This window comes from Rhinolophus sinicus, linkage group LG11 (genome assembly GCF_036562045.2).
Source record: "Rhinolophus sinicus isolate RSC01 linkage group LG11, ASM3656204v1, whole genome shotgun sequence".
Lineage (NCBI taxonomy): Eukaryota > Metazoa > Chordata > Mammalia > Chiroptera > Rhinolophidae > Rhinolophus > Rhinolophus sinicus.
Genome location: NC_133760.1, coordinates 58,191,129 through 58,204,789, shown reverse-complemented (window position 1 = coordinate 58,204,789; position 13,661 = coordinate 58,191,129). Strand labels below are relative to the sequence as shown.

The window sequence follows — 13,661 nt, the reverse complement described above, 5'->3', positions numbered from 1 at the left end:
ACTTTTCCTAGTTCAAATATTCCAGAGATTCAAGGGACAAGATGCAGAAGGCAGTTCCTCTGGAATGGCTGCCCTGACTCCATTTTAAAATGGTGCCTCTTATGTGAACTTTTCACACCTACCTGATCAACTTTGATGTAGGGATTTCATGAGAATATAATAATATGACATATATCTTATGAGGATTGGAGTAAACCTTTGAATAATTTCAACTAAAGGAGAGATACCTAATAGATTTCAGCTAATAGGAAAGAATAGTTAATATACTGCAACTTCAATTCCAAACTCCAATTCTAACCCCTCCTACCTCTCAGGCAAATTGTGTGTAGATCTTGCTTCTCACCCATTTTACGATTAAGGTGTTTCTTTGCATGGCTTATTACTCATTAACCCATGGGATGCTTCAGTTAAAAAGTGAAACCATACATATATGAAAATACTAGTAGAAACAGTCATGCCATTGGGCTGGGGTTGAGAAGAGCAGGGGTGCAGGGAAATGGAAAGCTAACGGAGAGGGGAAATTAAAAAAGAGAGAGAAAATTTCTTTGTCCTCATGGATTTATAGACTGTCACTACATAAATGTTGGTTTGGTAAGGCTGGAACATAGGCGAGAGAACAGGCTAGACAGCTGGAGGCAGATTTAATTACAAAGCTAAAGAGTTTCTATTTTGTCTGGAGAACCATTGAAGAGCTGAATATGGGAGAACAAATGACCCTGTTTGTGCTGTAGAAAGATCAGTTCAGCTGCAATGTGTTTAATGGATTTCAGAAGCAGAAAGAACAGAAGCAGACAGCCAGTGGGAAGCTGTGGTCACAGTTCAGGCCCGAACTGATGGCCTGACTAAAGCATCTCCAATAGAGATGGAGAGGAAGGAACAGATTTGAAAGATATTGGGAACGTATTCTGACTGAACTGGTGAGTGGCCATGAGATTAACAGAGAGAGGATTCAAAAAGGTTACCTAGGTTTTCAAAGAAATTGTGAGTCTGTTCCTCAAGGTATGAATTATTTGAAGAGTAGCCAATTTGGCAGAAATGGCAGAAGTTGGGACTAGGGGGTGGGGAGAGATGATTTCATGTTTCAACTTGTTGAATTTGGTTAAGTCTGTGGGACATCCCAGTGAGGCACCCAATAAGCAATTGACTATGTGAATCTAAATCTCTGAGCCAGAAATCTAGGTTGGATTGTCCTCAGTAGTTACATGAAGTCATGAGTGGTAGAGATTGCTCAAGGAGAGTAGGGAACGAACCCTTCAGGAAACTAGAGGGAATATCAACATTTAATGAAATAGAGGACTACAAAAGAAATTGGAGAGGAGCCAAAAGAGTTGGTGAAAACCACCAATGTTGAATAATATCAAGGAATCCAAAGGTGAGAACTTCAAAGAGGAAGGAGTGTTTGATATGCCAGGTGATTAAGACAGTGCCCGTTGTGTTCACAGCTAAATTGCTACTGACCTTGGCAAGAGCAGTTTCAGTGGAATGCAAGAAACAGAAACCATGCCAGTGATATATGAGAAAGGTAATTCAGGCAGTGTGGAATTATCTTTATGGAGAGTTAGCTGTAAAAGGAAAAAGGGAGTCATAATGGTCCCTAGAGAAGGACAGAGTCATCAAGAGAATTGGGGGTGATGGAATATATTTATGAAGGAAAAGAGCAAATTCAGAGGGACGGTTTGGTAACGTAAGAAAGAGGAGGGATAATTGGTGGAACGAGACTTTTGAGAAATTCAGAGGCTGTGAGTCCTAGAGAATAGATACAAGGATTGTGCTTGGACAAGAGGAGGGAAAACTCTTCCATTGACAAGAGAGGGAAAAAGATAAGAATTTACCTAGATATGGAAAATGTTTATAGAAAAGCTTGGGTTGAGAAGCGAGGATGAAATCATTTCTGCAAAATAGTTATTTTGTCTGTGATGTTAGAAAGGATATTGGCTGAAAGTAAGAGGGTAAGTAACAGAGGCTGAGGCTTGCAAAGAAAGATCGCGTTGGAAATTTCTGCTGTGAAAATGGAGATGCTGGCAAGATGGTCAGCCAGTTTGCAGGCCCAGTGTATTTGGGAGATTTTGAACCCAGTGGCATCTACATTGGGCTGAATGACTAAACCCAGAAGGCATATGTTTGGATCAATGGTTTCAATGGATAGATTCAGGTAGCAGATAAGGGAGCAAGAACGATGAGAGCAGTCATAGATTTGAGACGACCTTAGTTTGGGAAAAGAGCCAAGAAAGGCTAAGAGATTAAAAGGAAAATGAAAAAGAACAGAGGCCTCAATATGATCAAAGAGTAAGGAACAATGTAATGAGGGAGCAAACGGACATGAGCCACTGGCCAGTGTCGACGTAAGAAATGTCCAAACCTGTAGAGAATATGTTTAAGAGTTTATTTGAGCCAAACAGACAACATATGCCAGGGAGCAAGATCTCAAATGCTTGGAGAATAACAGCTTTGCAGCTTCTTTCATGCATTTGAAATTAAGGAGGGAATGTAAGGAAGATGATGTGGAGGGGGGAGAAGGCAAGGTGGGGACTGGATTGCAGGATAGTTAACAAGATTGTGTGCCCTCTTGAGAGTGGTTATGGCTTATTTGAAAAGTGTGGAAACCTAGAGGCACAGAAACAAGGGACAGGGCTTGCTTAAGGGAAAAATAAACCTTTTGCTAAAAAGTTATATATGGGACGTGACTCCCCACCATGACCTGCCCGGTTAGGAATTTATGATCAGATCCCCCTGTGAGGTTACTTTTCATAGAACGCTTTTTTTCATTCGTCCACACCGGTAAATAGCAAGTAGAGGTTAACAGTTCAGAAGTGGAATAATTCTGGGGGGTGATAAACTCTAGCGTTTGCCAATGAATGGGATGGTGGGAAGGAAGTGGTGATGTGAGTCCTTGATGTTGAAGGATGTCATGCAACTGGGAGGCATATATATGTTAGAAGAATGAGTGTAGATGCAGAAACACACATCCAAGTAGCCCAAATACCCATCTGTTAATATGAAATCTAGCACAAGAATTTAAGTACTTTGATTCTCAGTTCAGTACACCCGCCCGTACATCGAGGCATGGAAATTGGACGAAGACTTGGATTCAGCTTTTGCTACTTTCCCCTCCCTGAGTGTACCCTCCTCTCTACTACCCAGTGTGGGTGCGAAGATCAAAGTGGCATCCGAAAGGGCTTTCTGAACCATCTCACCCCCTCATCTCTTTTCTCCTGTACTCCCTTCCTCTTTCCCCTCTCTCCCTCCAATTCTTTATTTTTTTTTCCTTTGACAATCCTCAATCCCTCTGCATAGAAAAAAGGCAAGAGTCCTAGAATGATTAGATGCACAGACTAGAGTTAATTGGAGACACTGATGAGTGGAAACCAATTCTCTGGGTTGTGGAAAGAGGAATGCTAATCATCAAGTCATCTTGCAAAGGAGTTCCCATTTTAATCGAGATGCCTGCGTATTCTTTGGGATGGATGGGGCTTCGTGATTTGCGTTAATGCTGTTGCCTGCATCATTCTAGATGGCGAGGAATCTCAGTGTATTGGAAGTCCTTCTGATCATCTTCTTGCTAATTGTCTTGGCCGTAGACGTCTTCTTGATGTTTCTGGTGTTCGAGAATCCTTCAGGTAAGAGTGATGTTTGTGGCTGCTGGGTCGGAAAGACTAGTAAAGAAAGTCCCCCTTTGGATGCTAAAGAGATCGTTTTATTCCTTCACTCTTCACCAGTTTTTTTTTAATGAGCAAAGGTTTGGAACAGACATTTCTTCATAGAAGATTTACAAATGGCCAGGAAGCCACGAAAAGATACTCGATATCATCCATTTTGGGGGGAAATGCAAGTCGAAATGAAATACTTTTCACACCCACGAATATGTTTATAATAAAAATGACAGACAATAACAAGTGTTGTTGAGGATATGGAACCCTATACATTGCTAGTGGGAATGTAAAATGGTGTCGCCACGTTGGAAAAGAATTTGACCGTTCCTCAAAAAGTTAAAGATGGAGTTAACCATATTAGCAATTCCACTTCCAGGTATATAACCAAGAGGGTGTGTAACAGAATGTTCACACAAAAATTTATATGTGAATATTCATAGCAGAATTCTGTTTAATGGTTAAAAAGTGGAAACATCCCAAATGCATGTCAATTGATGAATAGATTTTTTAAAAGTATGATATCCATACAATGGAATAGTATTCAGCCATGAAAAAGAAATGTACTGTCACATACTGTAACATGGATGACCTTGAAAACATTATGCCGAGAGAAGGAAGCCAGACTCCAAAGGTCACATATTTTATGATTTCATCCATATGAAATGTTTGGAATAGGCAAATCTATAGGGACGGAACATAGATTAGTGTTTACCAGGGACGGGGAGAAGAGGAAAGGGAAGTGACCACTAATGGGGATGTGATTTCTTTTTGGGGTGATGAAAATGTCTGGAGATAGATAGTGGTGGTTGGTTGCACAATTTTGTAAAATACTAAAAAAACAAAACAAAAAAAAACACATTAAATTATACATTTTCAAAGGGTGAATTTTATGGTACGTGAATTATATCTCAATAAAAACCAACAAAACTCAAAGCAAAAGTGCTTAATCCTCGGAGAAGTGTTAAACGTTGAATACAAATGCAGATAGCAGCTACTAGTGATCACGGACGGGAGAAATGGCTGCAAGTCTGTCCCTTTGCCGGCCCCCTTCCCCGAACTGGGATTACACTACAGATTTTTGACTTTGTTCTTTGATTCCTATGCAGATGATCCATTTATTCCCCAGTGCTCAGAGATCCCCGAATCAGAAAGGATAGACTGCGTGGCTGGCCAGGTGGTGACAGAGGTGAGAAGATGGTCTCCCTGCCATCGGCCTGCGGGGTTTTTATTTAGAATAAGTGAGCGTGTGACGTGGAGAGACGATAGTGGTAGAGAGGATTATGGGCCTCTGATTTGTGTGGAATTCTTTCTTTCTTGCCTTATTGAATTAAACAACAACACTGAGGAAGGGAGGGAAGGAAGGAAAGGGAAAAGGAAGGGGAGGAGGAACTAACGAGAGCGTTGGCCCCTGGGGCCGAAAGTCCACAATGGAGGGGGAGTTCCCAGTGTGGTTAAACATGTCGCGTGTGTCGTTCCAAGGGCAGCCAAGGCAAGGTTAGACGTTTGTGGGCCAGACTATGCATTGCTTGAGAAGAGAAGCCATCCAGCACACAGGGATGGCTGAGGCTCCTAGTGAACTCAACGGACTTGTTATAACAAGAGCTTTCTGGAATCATGTTCTTGGTAAGAGATGGCAATGAACATGAGCTATAGAACCTAGATTTGCTTCCTAAGCAGCTTCCACAAGAATATCGACTCTCTGAATGCTGCTTAGTATTGATTATCAACCTTATTAGAAAAGTTGTTATATATTCAGATTCTACTCCTTTACCCCATATTTTATATTCTGTACCCCATAAGATCCTATTGGGATATTAGTAAGTATTGCATTAAATTTTAGGTTAAATTTAGACAATATTGACATCTCAATAATTTTCAATCTTCCCATTTTAAAAGCATAAGAAGCCTCTCCATTTTAATTCTCTCTGTCTGTCTGTCTCTTTCTCTACTGAGTTTTGTTTTTCTTAATATACATTTTATTACATATATTTTATTACATATGCATTATGGAGTTTTTTTCCCCTAGATATTTTACATGTGTAGTTTCTATTGTAAATACAATCCATTAGCTTTTTTAACTGGTGCTAGTCTATGTTACTGTGATAACACTGAAAATGGAAAAAGAAGGAAATACATAATGACTTAAAACTGAAATAGGGATATCAGAGCAGAGTACATGCAAAAATAATTGTGTTTGCATTAGGAATAGAGACAGTGAAAACGTAACAGCTGTATGTGATGTCAGAGGGGTAGTAGACTGGGGGAGAGGGGTTATCGCTTTGTGAGGGGTATAACTGACAAAGGTCTAACTATTACACTGTTTTGTACACCTGAAACTAACAAATAAATAATAATTGTGTTTCCCTGAATGTACTGGATTTCTTGTCTTATTGATTTTATAGAGGTCTGTGGCTTTGGAACAATTTATGGCAATGAAACTAACCTTTGGACTTGACAGACCTCAGTTTCAGAAGCAGCAGAGCTACTTCATTTCTCCCTCAGACTTAGGCAAATCAGCCATCCAGAGCTTATACAGAACCCCCAAACTCTTTTTCCTCTGATCCCCTCCAGCCTTTTTATTGTCTGAAGAGGATGAGGAAGGAATATCAATTACATGTATGGAGAATTCATACATTGAAGAAGATTTTATAGTCATAATGTGCTTTGTTTATCATAGGCATGAAACATCGATTTAAATTATATTCCTGTTGCAGTTTTTCACAGCAATTACATCAGATGTTAGCATCTAAAATACTTGTCAGTACTATACTTTTTCCAAATGTGTTGTGACATATTCTTTTTTTTATATATATATCACAAAATCTATCCTGGACATATTCCTTTAATAAGAAAGAGTCAGACATTACACTTATGTACAGAATAAAATGGGAAAGCCAGTATTCATAATGCTTCCTCTCTACCTCCAAATCCTTCCCCAGAATCAAGTCAATAGCTTGGTGTGTACCCTTCTCTTGATCTTTCTATGCATTTGCATGTATTTATATATTTTGCACATATATTTATATTTTTTGTTTTGTTTTAACACAAATTTAATTATACTACATATATTATTTTATAACTTACTTTTTGCTTCTGTTGAAGTGGTCATATGATTTTTTTTTTTTTTTTGCCATGGTTGTGAATTACATTAAAAGATTTCTTAATTTTGAACCATTCTAGCTTTCTCTTGATAACCCTTACATGGCTTTTATACATTAATTTTTTAATGCACTAATGAATTCAGATCTAATATTTAATTAAATTTTACACATGATGTGTTTTTAAAGTGAAATTGGTATAGTACATATTTTTGCTTAATTGTTTATTTGGACATTCCTTGTCTTGTTTGTTACCAGAATCATTTACTTCACGTAAATTTAGTTGGGTGAAGAGGTGGGTGCCTGTGTTTATTTCAGCATTTTGATTCTATTTGCCATGTGTTTTATTCATTTTTTATAGCAAAATAATTTTTATATAAATCCATCTGAAAGTGGTAGAACCTTTAAAATAGACATCTCACCAAATAATAATAATTTTTAAGATCCATAGTCAAACCACGCTGAGAAACCATATGTGGCTAGTTTTTACTTTATGGCTATTCTGAATTTTTCCATGTCACCCCCTGTCCTAGTTCTACCTTAGGTTTCTCTGTTTCACTTACTTTTTAGAAATGCCTTTCTTCATGCCCTGTTGTTAGAGATTTCCATGACTGGTCCTCAGGAGGAAGCCCCGTGGTCCTGGTCCAGCTTCCAGCCCACTCTTGGTGTGGATATTGTGTGCCTCCAGCCTCATTTCTCTCACTCAGTGTTCTTGGCATAATGAACTTGTGGTTCTTCTGTGACTGTTGTGCACGGCTGCTTTCTCTGCTTGGAATACTGTTCTACTGTTCATCTGTCTAACCCTTCCTTGCACGTCAGGACTGAACTTACTTTTCACCTACCTGGAAGCCCTCCCCACCCTACGCACAGCCTTCTGGGCTGAATACGATGGCTGGTGTGTGTTCCTTTAGTTTCCAGCAGAATCTATTGGTGCGTTCATCATACTGTTATTATCTACATTTATTCTTAGACTGTATATTTGCAGAGGCAAGAACTGTGTCTTCTTTATCTGTATTCTTAGTTCCTTGTCTGGTAGCTAATAAATACATATTGCATGGCTGGATAAACGTATGACTCAAAGAAGAATGAATAAGTGACTGCAAGTAATTGTGACCCATCTTAAATTCTTCTTGGAAAAAAATGGTTATAAATAAGTCGACAATATTTACTTTCCTTCCTACCTTTCATATAATGCTAACTCAGTGCCACTGTTACAGGAAGTCTGCAGATGGCAATATAAGTGCTGCTGGAACGCTGTACCAAATATTGATGTCCCTAGGTGCTTCTTCCCCAAGAACTGGGGCTATGAAGTCAGGAATGGCCTTAAAAATACAAGCACAGGTGAGCAATGCTCTAATGCTCCCCAAGGGAAAACTCTTTATGACCAGATAAGTTCACTGCAAAATAAATCTAAATGCTCTCTCTCTCTGCCCCCCCTCCTTTGCCCCCTCCCCCACCCCTAGGGTTTACTGCCCAGTTGGAAAGGGTGCCAACCCCATCTCTGTTTGGAAATGATGTCGTCGATGCCCTCTTCACAGCTGAATATCAGACATCCAGTCGTTTTCATTTTAAGGTTGGTTTCGTAGCTCCCAGGGAGCCCATCTCTGCCCCAGGATCAGCCCTTTCTCCTTATGCGCTACGTAGAGGTATGGGGGCAGCTCTGTTCCCTCTGCAGGGGTCCTGGGATACCACGGGCAGGCCAATTTATATTCGACGGAGGACTCGTGATTGGGTGACTTCTTTTCACAAATCAGGAAACACAGGGTCAAGAATGAGAAGCTCTTCCCACTGGGGGTGATGTGGGAGTGAAAATACTTTGTGGTTCTACAAGGAAGAGGTCTTACAGGAACTGTCCCTTCTGTTTTACTTCCGACAGATCACTGATCGCAATAACATACGCTATGAAGTCCCCCATGAAAATATCAATCTGTTCAATGGGACGGCTGATACCTCCAATTTGAACTATCACATCAATGTCACTGAGAAACCCTTCAGCATCAAAATAATAAGGACAAGCAGCAAAAGAGTCTTGTGAGCTTTTCAACACTCTTTGCCTATCCTTGAATCTACAGCCCCAATGTCATTCATTGGACTTTCTGTGGGTGGGTGAGCAGATAAGTATGACTTGGGAAAATGAACCTCAGAAAAATGTCAACCTTTTACTATAAATCATTAACATCAGTCTGTCATGAATGCAGAGCATAGAATCCTAAAGTAGAATGTACTGGTCTGCTAAATTATATAAATATACTTGTGGTTCACGTATATTATGAAATAGGGAATTTTATTATTTTAGATTAGCATTCATACTGGAACTTAACTTCACTGTTTATCTTTCCGAATTATTATTTTCCTGAGAAATTTACCATTAGCCCCTAAAGACAGCCTAAGCTTAAGTCGTAAACTGTTCTGGAGAAAATACAAGGGTTAATGTCAGTAAAACCTGTATTCAGATCCTGGCAACGGCAAGTCACCAGTCAGCTGTGTGACACGAGGCCAAGTACCTTCCTGTCCATAGAAAGGGAATCCAAACGTCCACTGTTGCTATGTGTGCTGAACTAATGTCTCTAAGGCACCCAGAGTCATGCGCAGCAAGAGGTAGGCGCACAGAAAATGGGAGGTTGCCTCTACTCTCTTCCCACAATCATCCCACTCGAGTTTCTGGCATCACATCTCCAGTGCTGTGCTCCTCTAGAATTAAAGACTCAGCCACACGTTAGAAAGGCCTTTGAAGGTAGAATGAAAGTGGGTGATAAACCCCAGAAACAATGGTTCTCACGGAGTATACCAGGAAAGGAGCAGTTTCCTGGCCGAGAGAGCTGCTTGGTGACTGTCGCTCTTACCCCGCGGCCCAGGTTGGACACGAGCATCGGGCCCCTCCAGTTCGCCCAGCAGTACCTGCAGCTGTCTTTCCACCTGCCCAGTGCCAACGTGTATGGGCTGGGAGAACACGTGCACCAGCAGTACCGCCACAGCCTGGCCTGGAAGACGTGGCCCATCTTCACACGCAACGCCGCCCCCACCCAGGTGAGGTCCCCGCCTCCGCCGATTGTTCACAGTAAGGAGTGCCTTCTGTCCTTTCCAGGAAGTCACCTGCAGAGTAAAGTCAACTCGAGAGTAGAGTGACCGACAAGTCACATCTATTTATTGTTTTGCCCAATTTAGATCTGTGTGTGTTGGACAATACTTGTTCTGGAGGTGTATAAACTCACAGTTGTAATAGATCAATATTTTAAAACATGTCACTTTTAAAAAAATATAACGACTGTGTGATAACCTAATGTACATCAGAAAATACTCCTGCAAACTAACTATGTCTGTCTTTAATAATTGAGCAGTACCTAGGGGAGAATTTCAGCAAGAGCCATTCTCAGTAGACCTTTGTAGATTAAAAAAATGCCTCTTTGGGCAGCTTTCATATTGTTCTAGGTTTCTGCTTGGTGAAGTATATTCCAGAAACAGCAGGGTTGGCTGTTTCATGGGAGGTATTATAAATGCAGAATTTCAGGCCATGGCCCAGCCCTGCTGAATCAGAATCTGCATTTTAACCAGTAAATCCCATGCATGTTACAGTGGGAGAAGAGCTGATCTGGAGCAGTGCTACTCACTTTACCTGGAGTGAAGGATTAGCCCCTTCCGCCCTCCATCCCTCCCTTCCTCCCTCCTGTCCCTCCCTTCCTTCCTTCCTTCCTTCCTTCCTTCCTTCCTTCCTTCCTTCCTTCCTTCCTTCCTTCCTTCCATTTCTTCCCTCCCACCTCTCCTTTCATTTTAATATTTTTAACTTAGTCTGTGTTCTATCCAAATACTGATGTCATGACTCTTCCTGGTTATAATTTTAAATCTAGCCTACTTCTGTATGGACTTGCTAGTCTTCTCTATTTTATATGTCATGTGGATTCTTTTTCTCCTGCTCTCCTGGAATTGACCATAATCAGTACTATTGCCCTATACCAAGGGCTAATTTTGCGACATCACATAAAGCTTTCTGTGTATTATAATCTTAATATCTTCTGTTCTTACATCATTTACAGTTGTACACATTATGTCTTTTTATATCAGTGCTCTCCTCACAGCCCTGTGACAGGTTCAATATCATTTTTTCATTCTTAATAGCTTTTTTATTTAATTTTAAACTTTATTACTACCTATTATATGTTAACTATAGAAAAATTGGAAAATACACTTAGGTATAAAGAAGAAATTCAGAATTGCTCATAATATCATTTTCTGCTAACATTTTGTTATGTTGCAAATATTTTCCAATTTTTTTTAAAAAAAAACTTGATTGCGGCATAATTTATACACCATAAAATTCACCCGTTTTAAATGTACAATGCAGTGATTTTTCAGTACATTTGCTGAGCTGTGTAACCTACATCATAATCCAGTTTTAAAACATTAAGGACATTTCACATAGTGGAATCATGCAATACATGGTCTTTTGTGTCGGTTTCTTTCACTTCGTATAGCATATATAAGATTTATTCATGTTGTACCATGTATTAGTATTTCTTATTGTTACTTAGAGTATTCCATTGTATGGCTGTATCATATTTTGTTTATCCATTTGCCAGTTGATGTTACCTTTCCAATCCCTTTTTGGTACAATACTAACCTACATCAAGTGTTAACCAAGTCCATGGTGTGTGTGGCTTTTTATTTTATTTTGGGGTGAGGAAAAATATTGTAAACATATACTATTGTTTCTCTTCACTTTTGCTGGCAGGGCATGATTAATCTGTACGGAGCTCACACGTTCTTCCTGTGCCTTGAAGACACCAGTGGCTCGTCTTTTGGGGTTTTCCTGATGAACAGTAATGCGATGGGTAGGAAACGTCTTTTTATCTTGGAAGGGATATGTTTGGGGGATGCTGCTTTAAGAAAAAAATGACTTTCATGGTGAGATCACTGTTGACCAGAGGCATTTTGGACCTACTGTGCGTCTGTAGACACTGGAAACCGAAAGTAGATGAACCTGTCTGCAAATCCAGTTCATGCTGAGAGCTATTTTATTGAAAACTGCTTCAGGGTTCTCTTTTCATGTAATCTGTCCCATAATATTCCGTAGGTAATAGGATCCATTGATGGACAGCTTCCAAAGATACCTGTAGATTTCACCATGTGGACGAGGCTGTTTTTCGTAGCCCAACCCTTCCCTACTCCAGAATCTTCCTCTTCCAACTTCTGTATTAATGCTGCTCTAATAAGGGTTTATTTGTATTTTTAATTGTAGTTACAGTCATCTAATAAGGTTTTAAAAACTTCTCCTTTGGGTTAAGTCACTAGCAAATCCCAGACATTTGCATTTTTATATGGCCAGCTTAAAATACAATTTGATCTTTCTCTTAAAAAAATCACCAATGGGTGCTTTACTCATTTCATATTTTGATAAACTTTGGCAATCATCTAAAACAAAAAAGGAACAGGTGTAATTTTTCATCTCTTTCACAATGAGCCTGAGACTGTTTGGGGGAGCTCAGGTATCTACATTCTGGAGTAGAGTATATTTTCAAGCATGCAATTTTAATAATGCTCCCTTCAATCCTTTCAGAGGTCACCCTTCAGCCTGCGCCTGCAATCACTTACCGCACTACCGGGGGCATTCTTGACTTTTATGTGTTCCTGGGAAATACTCCAGAGCAAGTGGTTCAGGAATACCTGGAGGTATGGCTTTGGATTTGGATAGTCATCGTTTATTTCTGTTACCACATGCACTAGTTGTAAATTAACATGAGAAAATAACATTTATGAGAAAACTATGGATTATGAAGGCTGGGATTCTGAGTCTTTCATTCCTTATGTGTTTATTCTGATGCACATTTATTGAGAGGTGCCGTGGAAGGCTTGAGCAATTGTAAAAATAAGTCACGGGCTGCCCTGTGTTCAAGGAACTCGTACTCCAACCATGTATGAACGAGCAAGCACTCCAAAGATATGAGGTGACAAATCAGCAAAGTTTATTGCTTCATCCAACAAATAAAAATTGAGTGGAAAGAAACGATGTAAAAGGAATCAGACTATTTATTTTTGACTCAAACTGTAAGACAGGAAGGAACTTTAGACACCATTTGGCCAAATGTCCTACTTTACAGACGAAAACACTCAGGTTCGGAAAGGCAAAGTGATTCATTCAAGGTGACACATAAAAGCACATGAAATATAGTCCCAGGAGCCAGCAGAGTTATAATCAAATAGAAAATGACAGCCTGGAATAATTATAATTGGAAACACTTTTGAATAAATGCCATTAATGAGCAAATAAACTGTATGGGAGGGAAATCAGGGGCACGAAAGAAAGTACCCTGCTGAGGGGACTGTCACACGGGGTGACAGGGGCCCCTCAGGGAACAATGTATTGGACAGGACTCTGTCTGGCATCTTCTTTGAATGTTGGCTTGGATAACTTGTAGACTTGGATTTTAAACAGTCTGGCATTTCTTTACCCATCCCACTGTTAATCCTATCAGTCCTTTTTCTTTCTCCTTAGCGCATTTCTACTCTCTGAAATCCTGTTAGACATTTATTTATATCCCTTAAGCTCTGTGAAAGCAGAACGGTGTTTGCCTTACTCCAAGTGCCTACATCAGCCCTTGCCACGTCATAAACACTCTGAAGATACTTATTGTGTGAATGAATGGAACTTCATTTCCCCCAAGAAGACACTGTTAGTCAAGCATTTTCTGCAAATCCCATTATTTTCTGGTGGTGTAGTTGTCAGGAACACAGTTAAATACTTAAAAAGAAAGATGTGTGTTGTGGAATTTTGCCAGTCACCCCAGCTGATTACTCTTGGCTCTGGTATTTTAGATCTGGGGACTTTACAGAAAATGAAATGGTGACCAAGTTTTCTGTGTCAGACACGGTGCTGGAACAGTGTTTATTCTGAATACTTATATACTTCTTTCTCTTTCCA

The 13,661-nt window shown here is 39.9% G+C and overlaps 1 protein-coding gene across 1 annotated transcript in view; it reads left to right on the top strand.

Moving 5' to 3' along the window:
* Nucleotides 1-1,341: 1,341 nt before the first annotated feature.
* Nucleotides 1,342-13,661, top strand: part of MGAM2 (maltase-glucoamylase 2 (putative)) — a 69,636-nt gene continuing 57,316 nt past the window's right edge. The window contains exons 1-9 of the mRNA XM_074315261.1: nucleotides 1,342-1,522; nucleotides 3,512-3,617; nucleotides 4,757-4,836; nucleotides 7,966-8,089; nucleotides 8,212-8,321; nucleotides 8,625-8,779; nucleotides 9,604-9,775; nucleotides 11,475-11,574; nucleotides 12,300-12,412. Coding sequence (XP_074171362.1) covers nucleotides 1,514-1,522; nucleotides 3,512-3,617; nucleotides 4,757-4,836; nucleotides 7,966-8,089; nucleotides 8,212-8,321; nucleotides 8,625-8,779; nucleotides 9,604-9,775; nucleotides 11,475-11,574; nucleotides 12,300-12,412 — 969 coding nt within the window. The 5' untranslated portion in view covers nucleotides 1,342-1,513. The remainder of the gene's footprint in view (nucleotides 1,523-3,511; nucleotides 3,618-4,756; nucleotides 4,837-7,965; nucleotides 8,090-8,211; nucleotides 8,322-8,624; nucleotides 8,780-9,603; nucleotides 9,776-11,474; nucleotides 11,575-12,299; nucleotides 12,413-13,661) is intronic.